Genomic DNA, 25,508 nt, shown 5'->3' with positions numbered 1-25,508 from the left:
GTGAGGTGTGTTGGTATGAATTTAAGTGAGTACAGTCCGCCCAGAGACTTTCTGAAGTTTGGATCTTTACCCCAGATAGTTCTGCTTCTGTGAAGGTAGACTACTTCAGCTGCCATAGAAATTACAGAGATTCAGCTTGTGGTCTTTTTGGAGAGTTACAGGTATTATATCCAGTAAATTCAGAAAGATATTGAAATTTTTTGCAGCAGATGCACTACAGAGCTGCAGTGAAGGGTTCACCAGAGAAAGCAGGACAATAGTACATTGATCATCAGAGGATGCTGTGTAAATAATACATTTATCTTGGCATATGTGAGAAACTGGGACCACTTGATACCACAAAAACAAAGCCTTTCCCAGTTAATATGAAGAAGTGTATTGTTTTTCATTTGGAATTACAGGACACCTTGAACATGGAATGCCCATGTTCTTGTCATCTCAAAACACAGTGAAGAGTGATCCCTAGAGCTTTGGAGCAATGCACTATCACTGATAATTACTTAGAGGGATATAGAAAGGACTGGGAACATTTATGTGGCTAATGAGAAGATTTAGCACTTCAGCAGGAGGGGGATTTGAGGGTTGGTTTTTTTTGTAGTGGAAGTTACTTTTAAAGATGGGAAGTGGCTGTTGCTGTACTGAACACCTGTGGTTGGGTTACTTTTATTTTAGCTAGTCTCTCTGCAGCACTACAGATTAGATGGTTTCCATTTCTCTCTCATCTGATGATCTGTGGTTAGAAAACTGCTGTAAGGCCAGGAGGCTGAGGGACCTAAAAGTCACATGTGCTCCAAGAGAGGAAGCGTTTGGTGGTGTCTCTACATTCCTATGACAGATTCATCAAGGCCTGGAATAGCAGAGCAGGGAAATCCCATCCTGCGCTGTTGGAGCTTCAGGGCATTAACAGTCTAGGTTTGGTATTCAGGAGCCTCAAAGTCATGAACATTGCCAAAAGTGTATTTATCTTGAAGTGTGTTAGTAACTATGATTGAATGAGTCACTCCCTTAAAATATACTGCGTTTGTAACCTGGAGCGGGGATATTATCATTTAGCTACAATGTGAGTTCAGAAACGGAAGGTGTTGAACTGTCAGAGTATCCTGAGCAGATGTTGCTGTTGTATATGTAACGGGTACATGCTGTTGTTGCATGCTCTTAAAATTATTTTTTTCTGTTTTTCTATTTCTTCTACTGCTCCCATATTTTGAAATTGGAGTGTGTTTTGAATTAGTTTAATTTTTTTCAGGCAGTGTGAAATGATTGCTTAAACATGTCAGATCTTATCAGACATATTGTATCTTATCTGTGATGAGAAAAAACATCATGATTCTTGGAAATAGATTATCAACATGACTGACATTGTTTATTATACTTCTGTTTTTAGAATAATATATAAATGCTCTATGTGTGACACTGTGTTTACTCTACAACCTTTGCTCTATCGCCACTTTGATCAGCACATTGAAAACCAGAAGGTGTCTGTTTTCAAGTGTCCAGACTGTTCTCTTCTATATGCACAGAAACAGCTTATGATGGATCATATCAAGGTGTGTAGGCATCTTCTCTTGTTTCCTTCATGATACCGTTTGTCATGCAATATATGCTGTGAGAACATAACGTGAAAGGGCACAGAATAACAAGAAGAGTGCTGAGAGAGATGTTAATAATTCTGAGAGGGTAATCTGTGAATATTGTTCTCAAATGTCAAAATGTTATATTTTGTCTGGTCTTCAGCATATCGGTGATGACTCAACCGGGTTTTTTTGTAATAATGTTGATTTTGGTATACTGGGAATTTCTCAGCAAGTCTGATCCTAACAAATACTGAGTTTTATATAAAGTAATCTAAGTAGTATTCCAATTTTTAGGAGCTGAGAATGCTGAGTCCATCACAAAATCAAACCTTTAATGTTCAGAATTCACCAGGAAGCAGTTACGTTGCTAGATGTAGAGGTTATCTGTGTGTATTCACATATGAACTTGAACATGTGTGCTTTGAAAAAAACTCCAAGTAGATGAGGAGATGAGGGAAGGGCTGAGCCAAGATGTTCAGAAATACAAGGACTGGATTTTTCCTTTGTTTCTGAACCTGAATGTTTACTTCAAGATATCTTAGATGCTCCTCTCACGCAGCAATGCAAAACTCTGTTTTCTGTTTCCTTTGACCTACTCAGATGGTTGGGGGTTTTTTTCTATATAGGCAAATTCTGTGTATTGCAGTGTATGTCTTGTTTCTGTACTTAGTATTTCTTGACTCAGATATTACTGGAAAAGTACTTTTATATCTGTTCATAAGTACTTCTGTAACCCTGAAGACAACAATTTCAGGAACTTGATCTGACTGCAGTTAGGGCCAGAAGCTGTCTTTACAGAAATCAGGGTGCTCAGCATCTCACATTTTAAAGTCATGTTCAGTTACTTGGGCACTACTTAACTTCTTTGGCTTTAGAGTTCCGTGCCAGTATTTGGACTTTCAACCAGTGGGGTTTTAGCATGATTCACTATAACTGTTTCAGGCATTTTTGAAACTAAAATTAGGGATTAGAGAATACATGTGCAGTATTGCTGGTTTTGCATTTAGGATGTGTGTATAGCAGTAGGGACTGGAGTGGAGCAAAGCAGTGTAAATTGGAATGCAGTTAAGGGGGACTGAAAAAAAACAGTAACAGCTTATAGATAAAAGCAGAAAAGGATCTGGGGAGAGGATAACAGCACAAAAGGACTCAGGAAGAGTACTAGTGCCAGACAGAGGCAGAGCTGAGCTGCACAGAAAGTAATGGTTTGGTGTGTCTAGACATAAACCATCAAGGCAGAGACAGACCTGGGTGAAAGTAGGACAGAAAGGGACAGAGGGAAGCTCAGGAGGAGATTATTTAAAGCTACAGAAAATAACCCAGAATAATTCCTGCAGATGTCAGTATTTCTTGATGGCAAAATGTATGTCTTATTTTCCTGTAATGACTTGCTACAAGAAAATCTCCAGCAGCCAGTGAGAGCAGATGGTGAAGGACTGCCCTGGCCTGGCCTGGCCCAGAGGTATCATGCTCCCTGTTTAGCCAGCACTGGGACTCCATGCGATGTTTTAATGCTCTTGGTCTAGTTTCAAATAAGAAGTGAAATTTCAAGTATTGTATTTAGAGGACATTTGGAAAGTTGAGCACTAACATTTTACCTGCTTACAGGTTAGGCTGGAATGGAATCTCCAGGTCAGCTTCAGTTGCCTGAGAGTACAGGAGCCTCGTTTCCTGCTCCCCTGTGGGGATACTAAAGCCAGCCTCCTCCTTTACTACACACGCTGCACTTTGCACTACTGTCCCAAGAGCAAAAGTATTTGCTAAAGGACTTGTTGCTGGAGTATCACATTGATACTCCTATATTCCCAGAATCAAGAATGGATTGAATAGGTTTTATCTGAAGGAAAAATAATTCCATTTGGGCTGGTTAAATATATCATCCAAGAGGATTATATTAAGGGTCAGTAGGTGAGAGGATCAGAACACTATCCTGATAAAGGAAAAGTCTTCCAGACATGAGAATTCAATTGTGGGTCCCTGTTTAGCAGTGGATTAGCTCTGGCCTGCAGTCATCCCTGCTGGCCCACAACCCTCCTCATTCTTGCTGTGTCCACATCCACGTGTGGAACTTGGACACACAGCTGAAGCCCCCCCCAGTCCTTCCTGAACAAGTCATGTTGTTGGAAGGCTCAGGTGTCACACCAGCACACTAAACTGGTTTGGAAATGGGGGAAGGAGGAGTTCTTGCCTTTTTACTGACCACTGACTTGAAGTGCAGACTTAAATCCCTGAGGAAGACTTCCCACCCAGGAGCTTCTGGGGCTGGAGAATAACTGGTCAGACCCCTCTCATCTGGGGCCCTGTCAGCCCTGCACACCATGGATTCTAAGGACTGCTAGCAAGGTAGTCCTAAATCAGCATGCTCATAACCTGACTGGAGAGTAAGGCAGGGCTTAATCTCAGCCTCAGCATAAAATGCTAATATATCCTAAATTACATAGCCATGTAATGTTTCCAGAGTTGCCTTACCTTATTTACCAATATGCCAAGCCAACATTTGGTCAGTAAAAAAGCCTTTCCTTCTTGGAAAACTCTAGTCACATAGTCTGGAATGGGGATGCTCAACTCACATGTCAGGTAAGTAAAGCGAGAAATTAAACTTAACATAAAGTACTGCTTGAGCCCTTTTTTCCTCCCTGTTAAACTGCAACTTAAACTTGACCTCTGAAGTAAGTCTCTTTATTTTTTTGTGAAAATACCTACATACAGTGTCTGTTATTGTTGGGTTGTGCTAAATCTTGCATTTACTTAATCCCGTTCCTTTACGAGAGATGTGATGATGATAGTATGCCAAAGAAGTAGCTGAAGACTTTTGGTTGTGTACAACTGTGTATGTCTTTGTCAGTTTTGTGCCTTTTTTTCTCTCTCTCTTATTGTAGTCTATGCATGGAACTTTGAAAAGTGTTGAGGGGCCACCAAACCTGGGGATAAATCTGCCTCTCAGTACTAAACCAACAACTCAAAACTCAGCCAGTCACAACAAGGAGGACACAAAATCTGTCAACGGAACAGAAAAGTTGGAGAAGAAGACTCCTTCTCCCATAAAGAAAGCAGAACCTAAAAAAGTCGCTAGTCCTGGATGGACATGTTGGGAGTGTGACAGGCTCTTCACTCAGAGAGATGTTTACATCTCCCACATGAGAAAAGAACATGGAAAGGTAAAGGAATATGTTTAATTATGAAAAGGTGAATTAAACCTGAAAGGTGAATTGTTTGTTTCTAAATTCCATTTGTGTTTTTGCAAATAATTTGTTTAAGTCCCAGCATTATTATTCACTGTTCTTCCATCTATTTCATCTTTTGTGCTTTGGCTGCTTAGGTTTTTTTCAGTTTCTGCATCATTCTACTGAGAAAATCAATTGTGGGCTTGTTCATTCAGTGAGAGATACTGCCGTACTTCATCCAAGCCATCTAATCTGTTCCAGGTTCTTATTTCTTCTTTGTGCCTTCTCAGTTCCCTTTCTTTACAGTGGTGTAGGGAATGTGGCAGCGCTGGGGTAACGGTTGAACCCAATCTTAAAGATCTTTTCCAGCTTAAACAATTTGATTCTATTCTATTCTCAGTGCCTGATACCCTCAGGGAGTGGAGACTCAGTCATGTTTTACTGGTCCAGTGAATGCCAACTGGTGTTTCATTTAAAGGCAGACACATTCTGCAGTTGAGCTGTTGCTCTAATCTTGTACTGGAAAGTTCAGCTGAGTTAACAAGTTGAATTTTGTACTTAAAGCAGCTGAATTTGAGATACCTTACTTAAAATGGATTGAAAGTGAAATATGGGAATGTTGCATCCTCATGTCAGCAGAGAGACCATTTGCTGTTCTTCCTGCGTTCAACAGTATTTCCAGTTAAAAGAAATTAGAAAGACTGGCAGTCAGGAAGGCATTAGTGACCCTGCTTAGCTGTGGCAGCCACCTGCCCAGCCAGTCTTCACCTTTGCTGTGTGCTGGTGGCAATGCTCTGACTCCTTTCCTCAGCTGGGACGCAGGGAGCTAAACTGATGTACTGTGCTGCAGTACAGCAAAAGAGCAGGAATAATAAGCCGATTTGTCTAAGTGGAGGAGAGCCACACTGAGTGAAAATCCATAGTTTTCAGGATGCTAATGTGCTGTAATAAATGATTGCACATTTCCAGAGATTTCTATTACAGTTATTATCTCTAAAGCTGTTCTGCGAATGATTTTATTCTGTTTATAAACGTTTTATGGAAAAGCTGAAAATGCTGGACTACTGAGTGTCATCTTCAATTTTCTTAGGAAAACTTCAAGCAAATAGCACCCCAGCATCATTGCCTCCAGTAACTCCCACCCCATTCCTTCAGCTTCCTGCTGCCCAAATTTTAAACTCAGCAGAGCTTTTACTGGCAATCAGAAATGCATTTAAGACCGAATGCATTGTACATTTATGCAGTTCTTAAAAACAAAGCAGCACAACCTCCCAATGAAACTGTCACTTCAGAGTGAACTAGAGAGCGATATTCAGTCTGATTCCAACCACAGCAGAGTAGCCAGAGGCATGTAAATGAAGGTTAGTAACATATCAATAATGCTTTCTAAATATCAGCTTTAAATCTGTGTCTTTCTCTCTCTGATGTTTATGTGCAATGGTACCTCAAGAACAGCCCTTATTATGAAATATTACATAATTGTTGCACTCAAATCCAGGCCTGAAGGGCTCTTTCATTGCTTCCATTCAGGTGCTGGTTTGTATCCCCATTCAAGCAGTTTCTTCAACAACGCAGGAAGCACACAGATACTAAAATGAATGGAAATACATGTCCATGTCTGTCAGAAATGGGGAGTACAGATCAGATGCTACATTCTTTCCCAACCTGTCAAAATTCTTAGTAATTGTTAGCTGTCAAAAAGACTATGTTGAAAAACTAAACTTTTACTATAGAGAGAATAGAAATGAGCATAAGATAAACAAGTACGTGATACAGCTTTAATAAATAGAGGAACTAATTTACAGTCTGATTTTCTTAAGAATGATAGGTGTCAGTTAAGTGCTCTAAAATGATCCTTTCAGAATGGTTGTCTAAAACTGTAATTAAGCAATTCACGTGCTATTCACAAAATCCATTGTCATGCAAGGTATATGAAAATACTAGTTTCAAACTTCTAATTTCTGCTTTTGCAGGACCAGAGTGAAAGAGCTGTAACCCCTAGCTGATCCCAGGCTGGATTATGCAGAGGTATTCATAGGAGAGGTATTGCCATGTATATCCTCTTTGGACAGATCCTTAAGGTTCCAGCCCTTATTTGGAACTGTCTACACAGACAGACAGATTCACATTTTCTGATCCTTTCCTGAGGATCCTGCATGAAGGGAGCCAGCTGTAGGGTAGGAAATTTTGTAGCCACCTTGCTGTGACTCTCTGCTTGATCTTAAGAGTGCTGCAAAAAAAACCAACAAACTACCAGCCCAGACAGGGGAGGATTGTACAACTCCTGTCTGAAACTGGATCGTGTGTGTCTGCCTTTCACCAGGCAGGCATATGCTGAGCTCCTCGGACATGTGTACAGGTGTGTTTCTGTGAAAGGGCAGATGTTTTCTAAGTACAAATTACCAACTCCAGCTTGCTCATTGATCATCCTCTTCCTGTCAAGATAAGATGCTGTATAACAGATCATGCTGCACTTAATTACAGAACTAATTTTTCAGTTCTTTTTGGTTTGGCTGCCATTGCAAAAACAAATGCATCCAAAATCCTGTTTGGGTCTCTATCTCGAGTCTCCCCAAGGAATTTAGAACAAGCTTGGGGCGGGGGGCAGGGTGTGCAGGGGGGAGTCACAGCTGGCTACCCCACATAGTGCTCCCAGGTACTGCTGAGCATCATTCTCCTGCTGTTCTGAGCACAGGCTTGATAACTCTGTTCACTGCCACACAGCTACAGTGTGTGACTGCTCCAGCCCTTCTCAGTTTCTTCCTGAACTTTTTCCTTCCACTTGACCAGCTACATCAACCCCACAGAATTTCCCAACAGATGGCCATCAAGTTGGCATCAGACCATACTGCTCATTTTGTCATCACTTTCCCGAACCCTGTTAGTGTGTCAGTGTCTGTGAGGTTCAGGTTTGGTCCTTCTTCTGTGCTCTTCACCACTCCTTGTATGTGGCTGAGGAGCTCCTAGTTAGTGGCTGAGGACACGGTTTGGTGATGGGAAGGGAAAGCAACCCCCTCATCCTGCTGTCTTTATTGATTCAGAAATACTCCTTTGATCTTCCCTGTTTCTTTGGTGGAAGAGATTCTCTTCACCCACTGTCCGTGACACCAGTTTACAGCTGGGGACAGGTGTGTGTCTGTATAGCTCATGGGGGCCACACTGCTTTGAAAGAGGTCCAGCTCTGACTTGTGCAGTGTAGTTGAAAGGGGGGGTGTACATGAAATACAGTACCAAAAACAGGTAAGTGATGCTTCTTTCCTATTTTATCAAAAGGTTCAACACACACACCACTTTTACTGAGCTTTTTTAATGAAAGTCTTTCTCTTCTTTTTTTTAAAGCAAATGAAGAAACATCCTTGTCGGCAGTGTGACAAATCTTTCAGTTCATCCCACAGTTTATGTCGGCACAATCGTATCAAGCACAAAGGCATTAGGAAGGTTTATACGTGCTCGTAAGTTCTGTTTATATTTAGAAATGGAATACAAAAACCATTGCTAATTGAATATCTTTCCTTAACTGTGTAATAGCCAGTGTCCCATTCATTCAGATGCTCGGGACAGGCCAGATCAATTTGTCCTACCTATAGAAACATGTATGTCTCCTGAGAGTGCAGTATGTAAAGTCTACAATCCAAAACTTGGCTGAGCTGAGCGTTTGCAGTTCCACTTTGGGAAACCTGGTTTTCAGGAGTCTCTCAAATACACAGCCACTCTACACAAGGCACTTGTTAAGAAACTTGTTAAGCATGACACTTGAATGTTTGTGTGTGTTTGTATGTGTGTGTGTCTGCAGGCACTGCCCAGATTCAAGACGTACTTTTACCAAGAGATTGATGTTGGAAAAACATATTCAGCTGATGCACGGAATTAAAGACCCTGATGTGAAAGAAATGACTGAATCTACCAATGTGGAAGAAAGGGAAGTAAAAGAAGACACAAAGGTAATCACTTAGAACACTCATTCCGTCACTGAGAATGATTTTTTTTGTGGGTATCTATTCAGGATCTTTAAATACATACGAGTACTTTGATGCCATAAATGTCTCATCTTCCATGAAGATGAGACCCAAAAGGATTATTTATCAGAGTTGTTCTAGAATCTGCCAAGGGAAATGTTCTGACATTAGCAAGTCACAAATAGTTATGAAAAGAGCTGCATTTTTTTTTTTATGCTTACATGATTTCTGTCCTTTTGTTAGGTTCCTAGTCCAAAGCGTAAATTGGAAGAACCTGTGATGGAGTTCAGGCCTCCACGAGGTGCGATCACTCAGCCATTAAAGAAGCTGAAGATAAATGTTTTTAAAGTTCATAAGTGTGCAGTTTGTGGCTTTACAACAGAAAATCTTCTCCAGTTTCATGAACATATTCCTCAGCATAAATCCGATGGCTCTTCATACCAATGCAGGGAATGTGGACTTTGCTACACATCTCACGTGTCCCTTTCCAGACACCTCTTCATTGTACATAAGCTGAAGGAGCCTCAGCCAGTATCAAAACAGAATGGGTCTGGGGAGGATAATCAGCAAGAAAACAAACCCAATCATGAGGATGACTTGTCTGACAGTGCGGCATCGGACAGAAGATGCAAAGTGTGCGCAAAGACTTTTGAAACTGAAGCGGCCTTAAACACTCACATGAGAACACATGGCATGGCCTTCATCAAGTCCAAAAGAATGAGTTCAGCTGACAAGTGATCAGATTGTTTGGGATGCAGAAATCTCGCTCCACATTGGAATACTAATGACATTTTTGCTACAGAAAGTTCAAGGTATAATAGTGTTAACAGTACTGTTCAGGCTGTTGCAATATATTCTGCATAAAAGTGTCCCCTTCACCTCATTGTCTATACCCTCAGAACCTTTGAAGCAGTATTTGAGTTTAAAAGAGTTTGTATATATTTAAACTAATAATTTTTATACTCTTTTGTTATGTGTTTGTATCAGTATCTAGTGGAAAAAGTGGGGTTTTTTCTGTTTTGTTTCTGTTCTTTTGTAGTAAATTTCTTTAAAACAGAGTTCTTAATGCTGGGGCAGTTCCTTAGGGTCTCCAAAACTATTTGGTTTTTGAACGCTTCTGAAAGAAAGTTCAGCTAATGGAAGTGCATAGGAGGAGGTGCTAGGAGGGGAGAGGAGAGAGGAAGCAAGCTAAGGGGAGATTTTAAATTCTGAAGAACTTAGGCTTCCAAATGTCTAAGGAAGCTTTTAAACTTCTACTTACAAAGTATATTATATATAAAAAAAAAAAAATAAAAGTACCACTGCATGTGTCAAATGAAATGCTGGTTTTTAGGTGGCAACACCAGAACATGTGCAGAACCCCTGGGGTGGTAAAGTACTTTTGAAGAGTATAAATGCACAACTCTGAGAATCATGAAGCGATTTTTTTAGGTCATATGGTGCTTGTGATCAAAGCTCAAATTGTTGCAAAAGGGCTGGGCTGCTCTGAATTTAAGAAATAAGATGTAATTAGAGGAATATGTTTATAATGATCATTTTTTTTGTCATGTAATTTATTAAACATACAGAAGTGAGTGCACAGCATTATGTATTTTCCTTGCTGGTTATTGAAAGGAAATAGATGACTCTTGCTACAGGGTTTGGGATTTGCCAGCTCCACATGATCATGCCAAACATTCTGGTGCTCAGTGTCACACACAGCCACAACTGGGAAGGAGCCAGCCCCAGCCAGGAGTGGGACTGGAGCTTGCAGCTTTAGCACAGGCCCTGCAGAGCTTGGCCAGACATTGCAAACTCCTGTCCAGCTAGTTTTGCTTGCACAAGTACAAAAAGGTACCATACTGTCCCTTTCACATAGAGTTCTCTGTGAGAGTATATTTTCAGTTTGTTTCTTGCATTTTATACCTTGTATGTAACCCTACAAGAAAATTTTTGTACTTTTTTTTAAAACAAATTGTGTATATATAGATAGCTGCATGATAAATAGTAGTAATTGTTTGGTTCCTTAAAAGTCTTGCTGCTGTCAGATGTTACTATACACTATGTCCATTACAACTGTATTAAACACATTTAATATGTAAATAAATGTGGAGCATTTTGCCCCAAAAGATTTGTGAGATTCTGTTATTTATCATTAAATTTTGATAGTTTTAAAATTTGAAGTGTTTAAGAAAAATATGGATCCTCTCAGACACCTCTGTAAAACTTAATTGTTCTGGCAATTGTGTATCAGATACATTAGTTCTGCTCTCTCCATCTTCATTCCTAATTTGGCTCCTGGGTAGATGCTTGTTAGCCCATTTATATTAGTGGCATATCAAGTGCTTGTGAAGTACTTCATCCTACAGTGCGCAGCGGGCACAGCTCCCCGGTGTGCTGCCACTGCCACCACTGCCCTTGCCATTTAGTGGATACCTCTGAACACTTGTTTGTTGATGTGCACTGTCAACTGTACAACAAATGAGTTATCACTATGCAGAATGGTGTTTTGTATACAGTGAACAGATAATAAAATTTCAATTTTCACAGCCATTACTAATACTTTTTCTTTATTTTCCCTTTTCACTGTCTTACACCTGCAAGTAACCTGATGATGCAAATGGCATCATGGTGCCAGGGTATCACACTGCCACTGATATCCCCAGAGGAGCTCCTGCACAGCCAGGAAGTGCAGTCCAGCTGCCTGGCAGTGGGCTCTCTTCAGGTCTAACTGGCAGATCAATTTAACTCTCCTGCCAGTAATCTCTTGAAAGGTTTAAGGGACAGAGGGTCTTGAACTGACATATTTCTGTGTCAGAGTTGACATACCTCCTTAACAGGAGGACAATGTCCTGAAAAGCAGGAGGTGAACAGAAGGTTTTAAAGCAACATGAGGTATGGTGAAAAGGCACAAATGTCAGTAGGCGTGCCTAAAGGACTTACTTCCTCCTGTAAACTATAGAAAAAATGTTTAAACTTATTTTTGTCCAAGATCTGCCATTTGAGTTGTTTGCTTTTAATTAACACTGTGACATTAACAGTCAGTGATGACATAAATTCTCCTCTTTTTACCCCCTTCCTGTGAGGATTGAACAGTAATGGAATAAACCTCATAAAACATCTCTGAGAGTTAGGAAAGGGATCATGTAGACTCCACCATTTTGCAACCACTCTTGTGGTTGGAAACAAATGTGCGTTAACAGTGCAACCTCAAATTGCAACAAAAACTAAGGCTATATATCTCCTCCTGTTATGTGCCTTCCCATTCCATCTCTTCTGCTCTTCAGGGAGTCAGGGAGCACGCTGAGACCTTGGCCCAAATATCCAGCTGCACACAAACTGCCCAACCAGGACTTCACCAAGGCTCAGGTCCACCTGCCTACACAGCCTCAATTAAACTGTTTTTTCACCTGCTAATATTGGTTAGCACCTCACCTCAGAGCATGTCGGCAGTGCCTAGCTGCCAATCACCTGGCTTGGGCTGTGTGGATGTGGGGGTCTTTGAAAAAGCACCGAAATAAGTCACTTAGGCTGTAGTAAAGTGGTGGGGGGGAAAACTCCACAAGCCATGGGGACATGTACTCACCAGTGGTGAAGTAACAGAAAATGACAGTGGGGGAGTTCACAATAGCCCAGTGAGGCAGCATGGAGCTGGCTCTCCCCACTGTGCCCAGAGCCGTACCAAGGCACTTTCCAAAATGTGCAATTTGTCACAACAAAGATGCCCTTGAGAAAGGCTGTGAGACTGTACAGAAGGAACAATAAGGGGAAGTGGGACACTGTGTTAGCCAGAGCTACCTCACTCTTTGCAGTCAACCTCACAGGAAGGAAAATGCTCTGCCACAAGAGCAGTGGGCTCGAGGGAGAGGCAAGTGCAATTGCAGACCCTTCCCAGGACAAGACCCGAGGCAACAGCCTGAAGTTGTGCCAGGGGAGGTTTAGGTTGGGTACTGGAGAAAGACCCAAAGGGTGGTTGGCCACTGGAACAGGCTCCCTTGAGAAGTGGTCACTGACAGAGTTCACACAGTGTTGGTATACTCTGGGGCACATGGTGTGACTCTTGGGGATGGTGCTGTGCAGAGCCAGGAGCTGGACTTGATCCTCATAAGCCCCTTCCAACTTGGCAGATTCTGTGACTGTCATGTGTGCTCCCCCATGCAGGATGCATTCTCAGCCTGCCACCCACTGCCTCACTCTAGCACGCCCAATATGTCCTGCCATGTACACTGGGGCTATGCTGTACCTCTAAGCTCAGCCCAAAATAAATCTAATTAAATCAGTTGTGTTGTCCAGTTCATGACGCCTCTAATGACTACCACGTGCATCTCCTCCATTGTTCCTGGGATGCCTGGCATGACACAGGTGTGCTGTCTCCATGCTGCACAGTGCCCTCAGATATCTCTCGGGAGCTGTTGAGCTTTGGCTTGCTTGCCTGTAGGTACAGCTAGAGCTGAATCTGGCTAGCCACAATCACTGTACTTCTCCACACTTGTCTGGTGTTTGTATTTCTGGAGGGCATTTACAGATGCACAACTTAACCTGCCAAAGGCCCACATGTTCTCAGTTCTTAACCTCTGTCTACCTGTGGAGAATTCAGTTTGGCAAGCCTATTTACTTTTTAAAGGATTTTTATAAAACTTTGACCTTTTCATTCTGTTAATATTACCTTTCTCAGTACACTTAGCATACACACACAGCTGCCAGGCCAATAACAGCACACAGAAAAACCTATTTTAATTTAAAACCTTTCTCAAATATTAGGGTAGTTCAGTAGTCAATTCTTTGTATTTGAATTTCAGATTATTACTCAAAGGTTATCTGCTCAGGCTCTGTGAAGGGTGGCTAGGAACAGTGGGGAATGAATTGACAAGAGAAATAAGTACAGAACTGGTCAGCCATGGAAGGCGCAAGCGTTCCTGACCTACATCCCCAGTCTCTGTGTACAAAGTAGATTCTGCAGCCAGAAGTGGATGCGGATGCAGGAGCACAAAAGAAGAAGCCACTTCTCATCTCATCCCTGTGCACTTCCTCACACTGAAGAAAAAAAAAAAAAAATTGGATTTGCTCCTCAATAGTGACTGTACAAAGCATGGTTTTGATGTTATTTCTTTCATAGTTGAAAAAAAAGAGCTTTCCTCACTGGGGACCAAATAGCCCTATTAAGGGCATTGCAGTGAGGCACTGCACTGGGAATGACACAGATTCACCTGCCTGGAAAATTAACTGGAGGCACAACAGCTCTCTTCTCCAAGCCCTAGGATTCTATTTTGAAGGAAGAAATGTATTTGAAACAGTAATGTGACTGTTAGCCAAATAAGCTGAGCATAGAACCCTTCTCAGATATGTCCCCTTATATGATTTGGCAAAAGACTTTATGCAGTCCATTTATTTTCTGTTCTCAAATTGTGCTATTTTGTATTCAATGGCTCTAATGTGATGGTGGGGATATGGATGCAGTGCATTATCAGCATTGCTCTCCCCAGCTCAGTCCAGCACTTGGCTAGCAGTGCCATACCTCTGCGGGTCAGACCAATATTGCAGGTCAAGCACAACAATATTTCCTGATTTAGTGATTGTTTCTGATTTTTTTTTCCCTGTTCCATGGGAGAAGGGGAAGGAAAAGAGAACATTATTCACTAAATTCAATTGAATGTTCAGATAGCTCAATCCCTCCCTCCCCTTACCCTTCCTCCTGAGAAAAATAAATTATTTTCACAAATAAACTATCCCCTGAAACAAATCCACTCAGCCAAAATCCAATTAGCTCTGCAGACACCAGGTCGCAGAGCAGACTTAAAATGTTGACTCATACGCTCAGAAAGTGACTCTGAGGTTGCAAACTGTGCCTGTGAATGGCTCCTTGCCAGCTCCTAAGACACATGACAAAACTCAGGAGAGGAAGGACACAAGACAAAAGCCACACATGCTCCCAAGCAGTGGCCTCCAAAGTGGGGGTGCGCATCCATGGGCATACAGGAAGCAAATAGTCTTTCTACTTTTACAAGACTGCAATGAAATACAAGTATTAAAAGTATCCAGAAGCGGGGTGAGTTCTGTCCCCATGACCAACCCCCTGGAAAACAAAGAGCTGTCATTCAATATTATATTATATTCAATATATATACATATAGATAGCACTAATGCCTGGCTGTGTGCAAAGGTCTGGCAAATCTGCCAGAATGTCAAGAGCTACATTTTCTGTGTACTAAAAAACTAGCATAATTTTCTAGCTGTAATGCTCCAGAAGATCTACTGTACAAATATTGAAATCAAATATCCAGCTCAGGGGAACATTTCAAAATACATGTAACCTTTAATAATCGAAATCATGTAGATGGTAAAATAACAAAGCCACCAACACACCAACAGAGGTGTGGGTGATTCCCAGCATCTCTGGAAAAGGAAGAAAAGCAGCTTCCTAATATGTTTTCTCTTGCCTCACCACAAACAATGGAGGAGTCCAAATGTTTTCTGAGCTATCAAACACGAAGCACAATCAAACCAACAAGCAAAGGAACAGCAATCTCAGAATTAAGTGTGGGTTTATGCCTTGGACAAAAGGAAGTCCCATCTATGTGAACGAAAAAATAAGCAGCTTCCATCCTCCCAGGTCTCAACACAAAGCTGCCTTCTTGCTTTTCTAAGTTCTCCATACACTAAGTCTGCTTCTTCCCTCTGCTTGTTGCAGAAGTAGATTTTACCACTTTGATTTCCACTTTTAATTCTCTCCATCAGGAATGACTGCAAGGAATTGTTCTAACACTGAGCAGCCTTTGTCACTTACATTCTCTCAGTTGCTGCTATCTCCCTGCTGAGTGGCTTGTCTTTTGCCTCCAAAAATTATATTCCCACTGCACAATAGGCAAGAATAATTTTCTGCCTGTTTGGTGAATTAAAGCACTACCCAAAAATAACACTCAGAGATCATGCTTCTATGACAGCCATTTGCCATTATTCTGTTCTGTGAGTGGCAGCACTGCAACTCTAGTCTAGGATGAAAATTCATCCATTTATGTTCAGACATTCCCTCTGTGACCAGGTAATAGAAAAGTGTCAAATATTTACTGTTAAATGCAAATATATAATTAAACACAAAGTAAGGATTAAATCTATTCTACTTTAGGGGGAATTTGGATGTGGTACGCAGTGTTTTGGAGCAAAAGTTGGTTTCCTGTTCTGTATTTTTTCATATTGATGCAGATATGATACCCAGCATTAATATAATGAATTAATAGCTAAAGTGGGATGTACAGCTATAACCACAAGAAACAACAGAGATTGCCTTCCAATAGCAAAGGAAATTTAACCAAGATGTTTTTGTCAGATTGTTTCTAATTGCCTATGAATTAGTGGTCTGAACCCCAGTATAAATTACTGATATGTTCAATGATGTTTTTAGAGACTGAGATTTGTTTGTCTCCCTTGTGTTAATTGCACAGCCTGATAATTTTGTCCCAATCACCATTTTAAATCTCTGTTTTCTCGTGGTTTTTTATAAAAACAAAGGCAAGAAGATTTGTACCCAAAGGCAAAAAAACTCTGCTGAAAAAAAAACATCCATCTAAGTAGTATGGTGTGAAAAACCTTCTCAAAGGAATTGCAGAAAACCCTTTGCTGGGCAAGTCATTACAACATTTCAGTAGGCAGATCCCACTTGCACAGAACACATAACTTTGTCACACACCTTATTGATTAAACTCCTAATTGCACAAAGAAAATTTAGAATCTTTTCACCACCTTTGAGTCTGCTCTTTTATGTTTTCCTTCTCTCTTAGTAATCCTGAATACTGCATCTGCTCAAAGGGGATAGTAGCAGATGCTTTTTTCTGAGTAGTAAAAAGCAAGAGAACTAACTGAAATCATGTAAACTTAGAGAAGCTCCTGTGTAGTCAGTAAAAGAAAGCATACTGGTGTCACTGGAAAACTAATCAAGTGAGAAGGTGAAGGATCTTATCTAGATCAAGCCTAGCTGATGTCCTCGGAGCTTTCTTTCCAATTTGCCATTTCTGTTCATTCCTGAGAGCATCACACCTTCTCCTGTGATCTAATGCCAGTTCTGCCTCTCTTGGTCAGTCCTAGTCTGTCTTGTCCAACTGTTTACCAGCATTAAAGTCTTGATAAATTTCTGGCAAATTGCAAAAACACCACTTCGGTCAGAGGGTTTGTTTCCATTTATCTTAGCAGCATTTCCATATGTTCTCTGTTCTCCCAGTCCCAGTCTTCAGGAGCTAATTTTAAACTTGGTGAATGCCTGACTCGGTTTGGTCAATTGAATCCCCAGGAAATCAGGCTCTGGGCTCCGAGCTGTAACTGTGTGGTTGCTTCACTGCTTCAGGTTCATGCAACCATTCAGTGACAAACTAGAAACGGTTGTGAAATCTGCCCGTGCTGCTAGGGTTTTGACCCAGTGCCTGGCACACTGAGCAGCCCCGGCCCATCCCTGCCGGCCGCCAGGCCTGCGAGGGGGCACCGAGAGGCTGCCACACACGGCTGCGGCTTTTCTGGGGAGGTCGTGTCCCGGTCCCTGAGCAAACACCGGGGCGACCACTAGCTGCTGCCATGGAATGATTCCACCCGCAGCCGCTGAGGAGGAGGCTGCGATGCCCTCTTTGATCCCTTCACACCCCTCCGCCTGGACGGCCCCTCACGCCGTTCCCGCCTTCAGCACAGCGCCCCCTGCCGGCCACCGTCGCCCGCCCCTCACAGCGCGCGCCCCCCCGCGCCCGCCCCGTCCCGCCAATGAGCGGCGCACACGCAGCGGCGGCCTCAGGATGGCCGCGACAGCCGCCTGACCCAAAACTCTCCCCGCTCCTCCGGGAGACCGGCGCAGCCGTCCCGGTGCTTCTCGGGTGGGAGCCGCTCTTCCCGCCGAGCCGAAGGGTCTGAGCGTTCACCGACGGCTCCTTGGTGCAGCCTGCTGCTCAGGCACCTGCAAGGGCAAGCAGCAAGGGGCCTCGGCATCAGGACCTTTCGCCGCGGTGCATCTGGGAGTTATACTTCACCTGGCCGCGGAGGCTCTGTGAGCGTCAGCAGGGCAGGAGAGGAAGGAGACTACAGATCCCAGAGAGCAGGGCGGGACTTGCGCTCATCCCCGGCGCTGCGCTAGGGGCGCAGGTTTTGCTGGCGCAGGAGCGGCGGGGCCGCGATGGATCTGTTCGGGGACCTGCGGCGCATGAACAAGCGGCAGGTACCGGGGCTGCTCCCGGGGCCCCCGCGGCTCTCACCCCCTCAGCGGGGAGCGGGGATTTCCAAACGCCAGCCTGCGGGGTCCTTCCCACCGCTGTCCCCGTGTGCTGCTGAGAAAAGGAACAAAAAATTAGGAGTGTGATTCAAGCGCATCCGCTTCTGGAAGGGCTGGCGGAGCAGGAAAATTTGGGGGCAGAAAGTCAAAATAAAAAAGTGATTTTTTAGATGAGAGGTTTCAGTATGACAGTAGCAGGAAAGGATCCTTTGTTGTCTTTCGTCTCTTACAGCTCCTCTTTTAAACAAAAGTCACTCTCAGAAAGTCAGCCTCTGCGGATTGTGCGGTGTTGCACATGGCCCTTTGGGATATTTCTGAGCTCGGGAGGGAATCGGGGCCAGCCAGGTCCGATCGTTTGCCAGGTCGCTTCCCCAGCTTTATAAGCCTTTATCAGAGTGTTTGCCTCTGACACACAGGAGTGAATTAACCCAAGACTAAGTCACACAGAGGATCCAGCTTTATGGTGCAGCTTGGTAGAGTCTGACTCTGTGCTACGAGACTTGTGCTGGAATAGGATTTTAGCATAAAAGCCTAGAATTTGTGGTGCACTTGAGCTGAAGTTCTATATGTTGTGCCTCTGAATACAATACAGTACCTTTAAAACCCGATTTTCTTGTTTCACACAGCTCTATTACCAAGTCTTAAATTTTGCTATGATTGTGTCTTCTGCCCTAATGATCTGGAAAGGGCTGATCGTGGTCACTGGCAGTGAGAGCCCCATTGTTGTGGTGCTCAGGTGAGTCAATGGAAAGGCTGTCTGCTTCAAGCCCGGGTATTGTTTTGCCTTTTGTCTCCTCCCATTTCCCGCTGGATGCATTTGGAATTTGAATTCATATTAAACGAAGGAATCAAACACGTAGTTTCTTTTAGCTGTGATTGGGCTCTAGCAAAATTCACACTGTCAGTAGCCATGGCCCAGTTTCCACTGAGGTTTGTAGGAGCAGTAAATGGTTGAGACGTTTTACAATCCAAATTCCTTCACGTAATGGGGTAAACTCCTGCCAATTGCTTTCTGGTATTTGGGTTCTTTTAAAGGTCTGGGCAGTGTTACTGAATGGGCGAAGCTACAGATCTGTTAAAATTGTGGGTTTATCTGTAAGAATTAAATGTTCTCTGATTTCATGGTGCTTCTTTCTTGTATGCGAACAAACTCTCTCTTTCTTATTTGTAGTGGCAGCATGGAACCAGCTTTTCACAGGGGAGACCTGCTGTTCCTAACAAATTTCCATGATGACCCAATCAGAGCTGGTGAAATAGTTGTTTTTAAAGTTGAAGGCAGAGACATTCCAATAGTTCACAGAGTTATCAAAGTACATGAAAAGTAATGCAACTTGGCATTTTTTTGTTTGTAAAGCTCCTTTCCCTCCCCATGGCTTTCAGTGACAGTTTAATTGTGGCTTAGTGTGTGAGAAAGGCAAGTGAGGATAAACAGTGAGAAAAAACTCAGCTGTTCAATGTGATCCACTTCTGTTCCCAGTTCTGTGCCACACTTCTCAAGGGTCTGAGGCCTCTCCCTCAGCAAAGTTGCTCAGGGTTTGAGCAGGTACAGCTGTGCCCAGGAGGAGTCCTGGCAGCAGGAATGAGCAGAATGCACTTCTGTGCTGATGGATGTACAGTTGGGATTTTGGTTATAAGAGCAAATTTTTGATGAAAGTGGAAATTCAGAATCAGGGTGCAGCCTAACAGAGTGTGTGAGCTTTGCTAACTGAAGTTTTCCAAATTTGACTCAGGATAAAAGAAGAGATTTTTCTTACTCTTGTGTCTCTTGGCCACACTGCCTGCAGCAATTCTTGCTGAAAAGCAGCAGAGAGAGGGCTTGGTTTGGCCTTGGTTGCAGATGCCTACTCTGCTAAACAGTCCTTTTAAACCACAGTTCTGCTCCTAGTTCTGCACAGTGGAAAGCTAAGCTGGAGGTGGCAAGCATTGACATACTTGTTTCATGAGCTGAAGGTGTTTATTTCTTGAGTTGTTCTTCCATGCTTTTTTAAAATTTGCAAGAATCATCTATTTAATCTTTTAAATTTTTATTAGCTTTTTATTACCTTTTATTATTTAATCTGTTTTTATGAGAACTCCTAATTTCTTTATATCGGTACTTGAGCAAAATCCACTTGAAGACTGTAAACTTAAAAACTTTATTTGAATTTGTGTTCTGTTGAAGATGCAAATAGACACATAGGGCTTTTGTTGAGGAAGTTTAGTGCCTGGATGGACAATATCCCTTTCATGTCCATTGTGTAATTGCTTACATCAATCGACAATCTAGGAGTGTTGTAAAAAAACATTTCTTGTTAATATCTGTTGATAGATAAAGTCAGTAAAGTGTAATGTTAATGATTTAATGGTGCTTGTTCAATAAGTAGGGCTAAAAGCAAACATTGTTATCTAATCTTATAGCACTTTTCATCCTCATTTGCTCTGTAGATGTTAATTGAGATTTTAAAATTAAGTGCTATTTAGTTTATCACCTCATTGCCTTCTAGAGGAAATGGGAACATCAAATTTCTGACTAAAGGGGATAATAATGAAGTTGATGATAGAGGCTTGTACAAAGAAGGTCAGAACTGGTTAGAGAAGAAAGATGTTGTTGGAAGAGCAAGAGGGTAAGTAAAGCAAAATGTACTTTGTAATTAAATAGAAAAATTAGCCCTTAAATTGATTCTGCTGTTGATAAAAACCAGATCTGATGTATTTGTTAAATTTCTTAAATAGAATTGTAATTAAAAAGAAAACTTGGAAAAGTTGCTTCCATAGTCCTCCCACTGATGTGGAGTGTGGGGAAAAAAGGATATTTAACAAATTGTTCACCTGAAAAGACAAAATTAACCAGCTTCTCCTTGTCATTGCTGGAAATTCCTAGGAAATTGTTTTGGCATTCCACAAGAATTTTATGCAAGGTTTGAGCTTTTGACTTTGTCCCCTTCCCCAGCTGAGCTGAAATCTCTTCAGATTTTCTCAGATAATTTTGATTAAGGAAAACAGATTAATTAACCACGACATACTTCCTATTCAGATCTACATTAGTCCTATGCATAATGATGGGATTGCACTGAAATATTTCAGACTGAGTAATATTAAAATACTTCCGTGTAATATTTGAGGGTTAATTTTACATGCATCTGTTTTATCAATTACAGGTTTTTGCCCTATGTAGGAATGGTAACTATAATAATGAATGACTACCCAAAATTTAAGGTATGTATACTGATATTTTAAATACTTGGATTGCTAAAATAACAAGTACAGACAATAAGAACCTTGCCTCTAAGCATAAACATTAATAAATTTGTGTCTGTGGTTTGGTACCCAATGTAGGATGACCTGGGCTTCCTTGTTTACTGTTGGGCAGTAGAATTTGTTGTTTGTAAAGAGTTGAAAACATGTCATTTATTAGAATTTCATTAGTTAAGTGTAACCAGTTGTGATAAATCTGATCACTTTAAAATCTTCCTGCAATTCTGTAGGACCAGAGCTCTGCAATTGTGAAAGGTGTTTGAAAGGGCGCCTTTTGAACAGTTTGTGCTTTCAGAGCTCAGTAGAGAGGAATTGTAACAAGTCTGTGTTCTGTGTTTCTTTGCAGTATGCTCTCCTGGCAGTGATGGGAGCATATGTACTGCTCAAACGGGAATCCTGAACACAAGAACAAAGGGAAATACACAGGGGGAAAAAACCAAATATATTTCAGATGGTTTCGTTTCTGTATACGTTTACAGAACTGTGCAAGCTTTTATCTTGTCTAAATAAACGACACCGAATGAGTGAAGCTGTTGGCTGCTGGCTAATTACAAAATTACATATTTACCACCTTCTACAGACTGCTCTCACCTAGCATGGCACTGGAGGACTGTCAAGCTGGTGCAGCCAAGGGCTCTCTTGCCATGCCACAGTGGGTTTTCTTGACTGGTGCTGCATCTGAACCCACTTTTGCCCTCCTGTTTGTTTTGGGGGTTATTTTTAATTTGTCACTGTCCTTTTTTCTCCACCATACAAGCTGTTTTGATCAGTGCTTATTAGGACACAGAATCTCTGAACAGGTAGTAAGTTCTAGGAGCTTAGTCAGACTTAGGCATAAGTTGGCTGGTTGTGGTTGACATAAATAGCCAAGAAGGGTAGTTTCACTCTGACTTGGTACTGAGCAGTGGGGACTTAGAGCTTTTTCCCTGAATTTGAACCTTGCTCCTTCATGGGGTAAGGAAGAAAGCCCAGATGGCCTGATTTTTAGAGGCCTGGTTTTTAGGGACTGTGTGCATTGCTAGTGTTCAGGCTGTTGACAATTCTACCTTTTGTGTCCTAGCTCTTAAACAAACCTAACAAAAAGGTTTTCTGGGGCTTTAATAACACTTGTAAATTACTGAATGAATAGCACAGTAGTACACTTGAGGGATATTGCCAAGAAGGGGAAACCAGAACTCTTATGCCAGCTTGGAGAATGTGTTATTCTCTCCTATCATATAACACCTGAATAATGTTAAATATAAAATTGATTTTTCATTTAAAAACTTACCTGATAACTGTCTTTTATGAAATTTGGTATTTTTCTCTTATCTTCAAATGTCAGTGTTGCACCTTCAACAAAGCCGAACTTGTTTTCCTTGCTGGCTTTGTTTTTGTAGCTTTGATAAGGAACAGCATGATGCTCTTTTTCCTCTGGAGTTCTTTTTCTTCTATAATCCCTTACCTCTGCAAAAATACTCTATTATACAGTAATGACAGCTTTTCTGTTGTAACAGCTCACGCTCAACAGACAACTGCTGAATTTCTCCAAGTAATATTACTTCTTTTGTGTTCTACTAAGCAGTTTTCATGTCCAACTGTATTATAAAAATCACTTATTTTGTGTCAAATTGTATAGAAATAAAATTAAGTATAATAAACAGTATGGCAGAATAATGTTGGGATCCTTAATGCAGTCTTCCTGGAAGTGTATCATCCCAGTTAAGAAAAAATAATGTGTTTTTTAGAGACAGTGTATGTGGAGTAAGAATTTTTTTCTTTCTCTTGGTATTGCTGAAATGCAGCTTTATGCTGTCCAGCTACCCCAGTGTGACCAGTCAGCTCTGACTTGGAGAGTGCAGTTGGGGCATTTTGCAGCTTGCCAGTGTGACACTGGGATCCAGTCTCAGGAGTGACTCAGAGCTGTGCTGGGGGGGATCAGAGTGGATATTAGGAAGCATTTCCATACCGAGAGAGTGCTCAGACCTGGAGCAGCCTCCTTCGGGAGCATTAGCATTCCAGCAGCACTTGGACAATGCCCTTGAGCTTCTGGGCAGCCTAGAACATTGGGCTGGATGGTCTCTGTAGGCTCTCTGGTCCACAGGCATGTCCATAAATGCTTCCCATTTGAGTTCTCCAATTATTGAACCTCTCCACCACAAAAATCATAAGCCCAAACGTGTGGCTGCCACAGCAGCCTGGCAGATGTTAAATGTGCAGTGAGCAATCACTGTGCTTAAGCTTCAACTTTCCAGGGCTTCCCAAAATGCAGCACAAACAGTATCAACTATCTTGCACTGGGCCTTATTAAATAAATGTTACTATTTCATATTATTCAGCCTCTGTAAAGTTGTGGAGATATTTTCTGAGAAATGTCTTCAGTTCTTCAGGGAATGGTTGCAGCACTGAGTCGATGTTGAGGTTATTTACAGAGCACCTGCCCTGAGTGCAGATTGGAAATGCTGGAGATTAGTCTATTCAGCATCTTCAACATTTACAGAGTATTCCTCCGTGATCATGCCTGTTATTATGTTGGAGATAGGCTTCCACCAGTGTTTGTTCTGTACATACATCCTGGCTGTATCTTAACACCAGGATCCCTTACAAAGAAAACGATGAAAGGCACACCATTCTTAGACTATCCCTTTTTATAGCCATCAAATGTGTGTTGCTGATAGAATGATGATGCTTGTCTAAAATGTAAAGGCACAAGATTAAAGAGTGTTCTCGTGGATATAGCATTTAAAAACCATTAATGTTTTCCTGTCATGGAGCACAGCAGCATTTTACTTTGCCATGGGATGTATGAAATGGGGAAGGGTATTTTAAAACAGCTGTTTCTTGGTGTTCGAACACATTGATGTTATCAGGCTTCTTCTTAAAGGGAAAGATTGTCTTGAGTGAGTTGAGTCACTCACAGTTCATAACATTGTATCTAGTTCCTTTTCTGCTGTGGGGGGGGTCCAGAATAATATTTTCCAATATTATCAAGTTATTATTTTTCTTAGAAGGGCAATAAATTAAGATTAGAATAAATCCTTATGAACAAGTAAATAAATAATAAAGGCATAGTTACATATACAACATATGAGAAAGGTTTATTTGTTTGAATGGTATTTTCAGTAAGAGAGATTTGTGACTCCCGGGCAGCAAGGAACTGAGTAAGAATTCATGTTTGGTTGGGTTTGGTTTTGTTTTCTGAAAATGGACAGTTTCCTGAATTTTTCAATTTCCTGCCTTGATTGCTCCAAACAATTACAAGTTTCTCTGGATGGCAGTATTTTATTTCATCAGCTGTCACTCAGCACAGAGCACATGTCTGTTAGCTGTACTGCAGGCTGCACAGTGAAACTTGAGGCATGAGAATACTATTGTGAATTAAGCAGGAATGCATAATTAATAACCAAAAGAAAAGAATGAATCACATTAATCAGTAAAATAAGGTGAAACAAACTGACTGAACAAGGGAACAATTTGGCTCAATACAGCAGGATACACAATTGACTTCAAAAGGAATTGTACAAGAGTTTGCCTGGATACGATGTTAATTCACGTCTGTGGGTGCTTCCAGTCGGGATAGTTCAGTTCCAGTCATGTGGGGCTAGCTGGAGGAGCCGGGAGGTTCCTTACAGTCAGCTCTGCTCCCTGTGTATCCCACCTCCTACCATAGTTCTCTAGACAGCAAAATCATCACATAAACTGCACCCATTACACGTGGCTTCGTCCCGTCCCTGCTGTTCTCCTGGGTGACAAATGGCACATCAGGACTTCAGATCCCATCACTGCTCACCCACCTTTACTCTAGTGAAACCGCTTTTAGGTGTTCCACCTCAGAGCCTTTCCGGGGATATGCTGTCTCCATCGTGTCCCTGCAGTGCCTCTTCAGGCGGGAATTCTTTTCATCCAATTACCACAAAGTTGGCCAGTTCCAGGTGCCTCAAGGTGCTGCAAAGTTTACAGGGTTCCTGTGCAAGGAAAGCAGAAAGTCCCCGTCACTGTCGCTTGTGACGGGAAATTCAGGTGATACTGGAATTTCAAATAAGCTCTTTACACGAGATTTTCTGTTCCAGTGAGGGACAACGAGACCCTCTGTCCCGAGTGCAGCCGCACCGAAGCCCGCACGGTGCGGTCCCGCAGGGCGGGGTGACCTCGCCCCCTGCAGCTGCCGGGTCCCCTCAGCGGCTGTTGCCGCCCTGAGGAGCTCCCGGTGCCCGGGCGCTGCCGGCAGCACCGCCCCGAGGTGCCCCGGGCCGGCCTCAGCACCGACCCCCGGCGAACGGAGCGGGGGAACACGAACTTGGGGGACGCGCCCGCGTTGCGGAGGTAACGGAGGGAGAGAACGGCCCCCCCGGCCAGGGCAGCGCCGGGGCGGCACCGCCTC

General features: G+C 42.3%; 2 protein-coding genes across 13 annotated transcripts in view; both read left to right on the top strand.

Annotated features, from left to right (window-relative positions):
• ZNF532 (zinc finger protein 532) overlaps positions 1 to 11,226 on the top strand; it is a 33,398-nt gene extending 22,172 nt beyond the window's left edge. For all 10 annotated transcript variants that reach the window (XM_015615764.3, XM_015615768.3, XM_033511479.1 and 7 more), the window contains 5 exons: positions 1,385 to 1,547; positions 4,454 to 4,732; positions 8,078 to 8,190; positions 8,532 to 8,679; positions 8,938 to 11,226. In XM_015615764.3, coding sequence (XP_015471250.1) covers positions 1,385 to 1,547; positions 4,454 to 4,732; positions 8,078 to 8,190; positions 8,532 to 8,679; positions 8,938 to 9,432 — 1,198 coding nt within the window. In that variant the 3' untranslated portion in view covers positions 9,433 to 11,226. The remainder of the gene's footprint in view (positions 1 to 1,384; positions 1,548 to 4,453; positions 4,733 to 8,077; positions 8,191 to 8,531; positions 8,680 to 8,937) is intronic.
• Positions 11,227 to 17,658: 6,432 nt separating this feature from the next.
• Positions 17,659 to 22,793, top strand: SEC11C (SEC11 homolog C, signal peptidase complex subunit). Of its 3 annotated transcripts, none has more exons than XM_015615795.3 (6): positions 17,659 to 17,856; positions 18,541 to 18,650; positions 19,086 to 19,235; positions 20,398 to 20,517; positions 21,052 to 21,109; positions 21,495 to 22,793. In XM_015615795.3, exons 2-6 carry the CDS (start codon positions 18,568 to 18,570, stop codon positions 21,546 to 21,548), a joined length of 465 nt encoding a protein of 154 aa, XP_015471281.1. In that variant the 5' UTR covers positions 17,659 to 17,856; positions 18,541 to 18,567; the 3' UTR covers positions 21,549 to 22,793. The 3 variants fall into 3 exon arrangements, with proteins under 3 accessions (XP_015471281.1, XP_015471280.1, XP_015471282.1); XM_015615794.3 differs by having other exon boundaries at positions 17,720 to 17,860; XM_015615796.3 differs by lacking the exon at positions 19,086 to 19,235 and having other exon boundaries at positions 17,720 to 17,860.
• The last annotated feature ends 2,715 nt before the right edge of the window (positions 22,794 to 25,508 follow it).

The sequence above is a fragment of the Parus major genome, unplaced genomic scaffold, assembly GCF_001522545.3.
Source record: "Parus major isolate Abel unplaced genomic scaffold, Parus_major1.1 Scaffold258, whole genome shotgun sequence".
In the NCBI taxonomy this organism is placed as follows: domain Eukaryota; kingdom Metazoa; phylum Chordata; class Aves; order Passeriformes; family Paridae; genus Parus; species Parus major.
The sequence above is the reverse complement of the archived record's forward strand: the minus strand, read 5'-3'. Positions and strand labels throughout refer to the sequence as shown.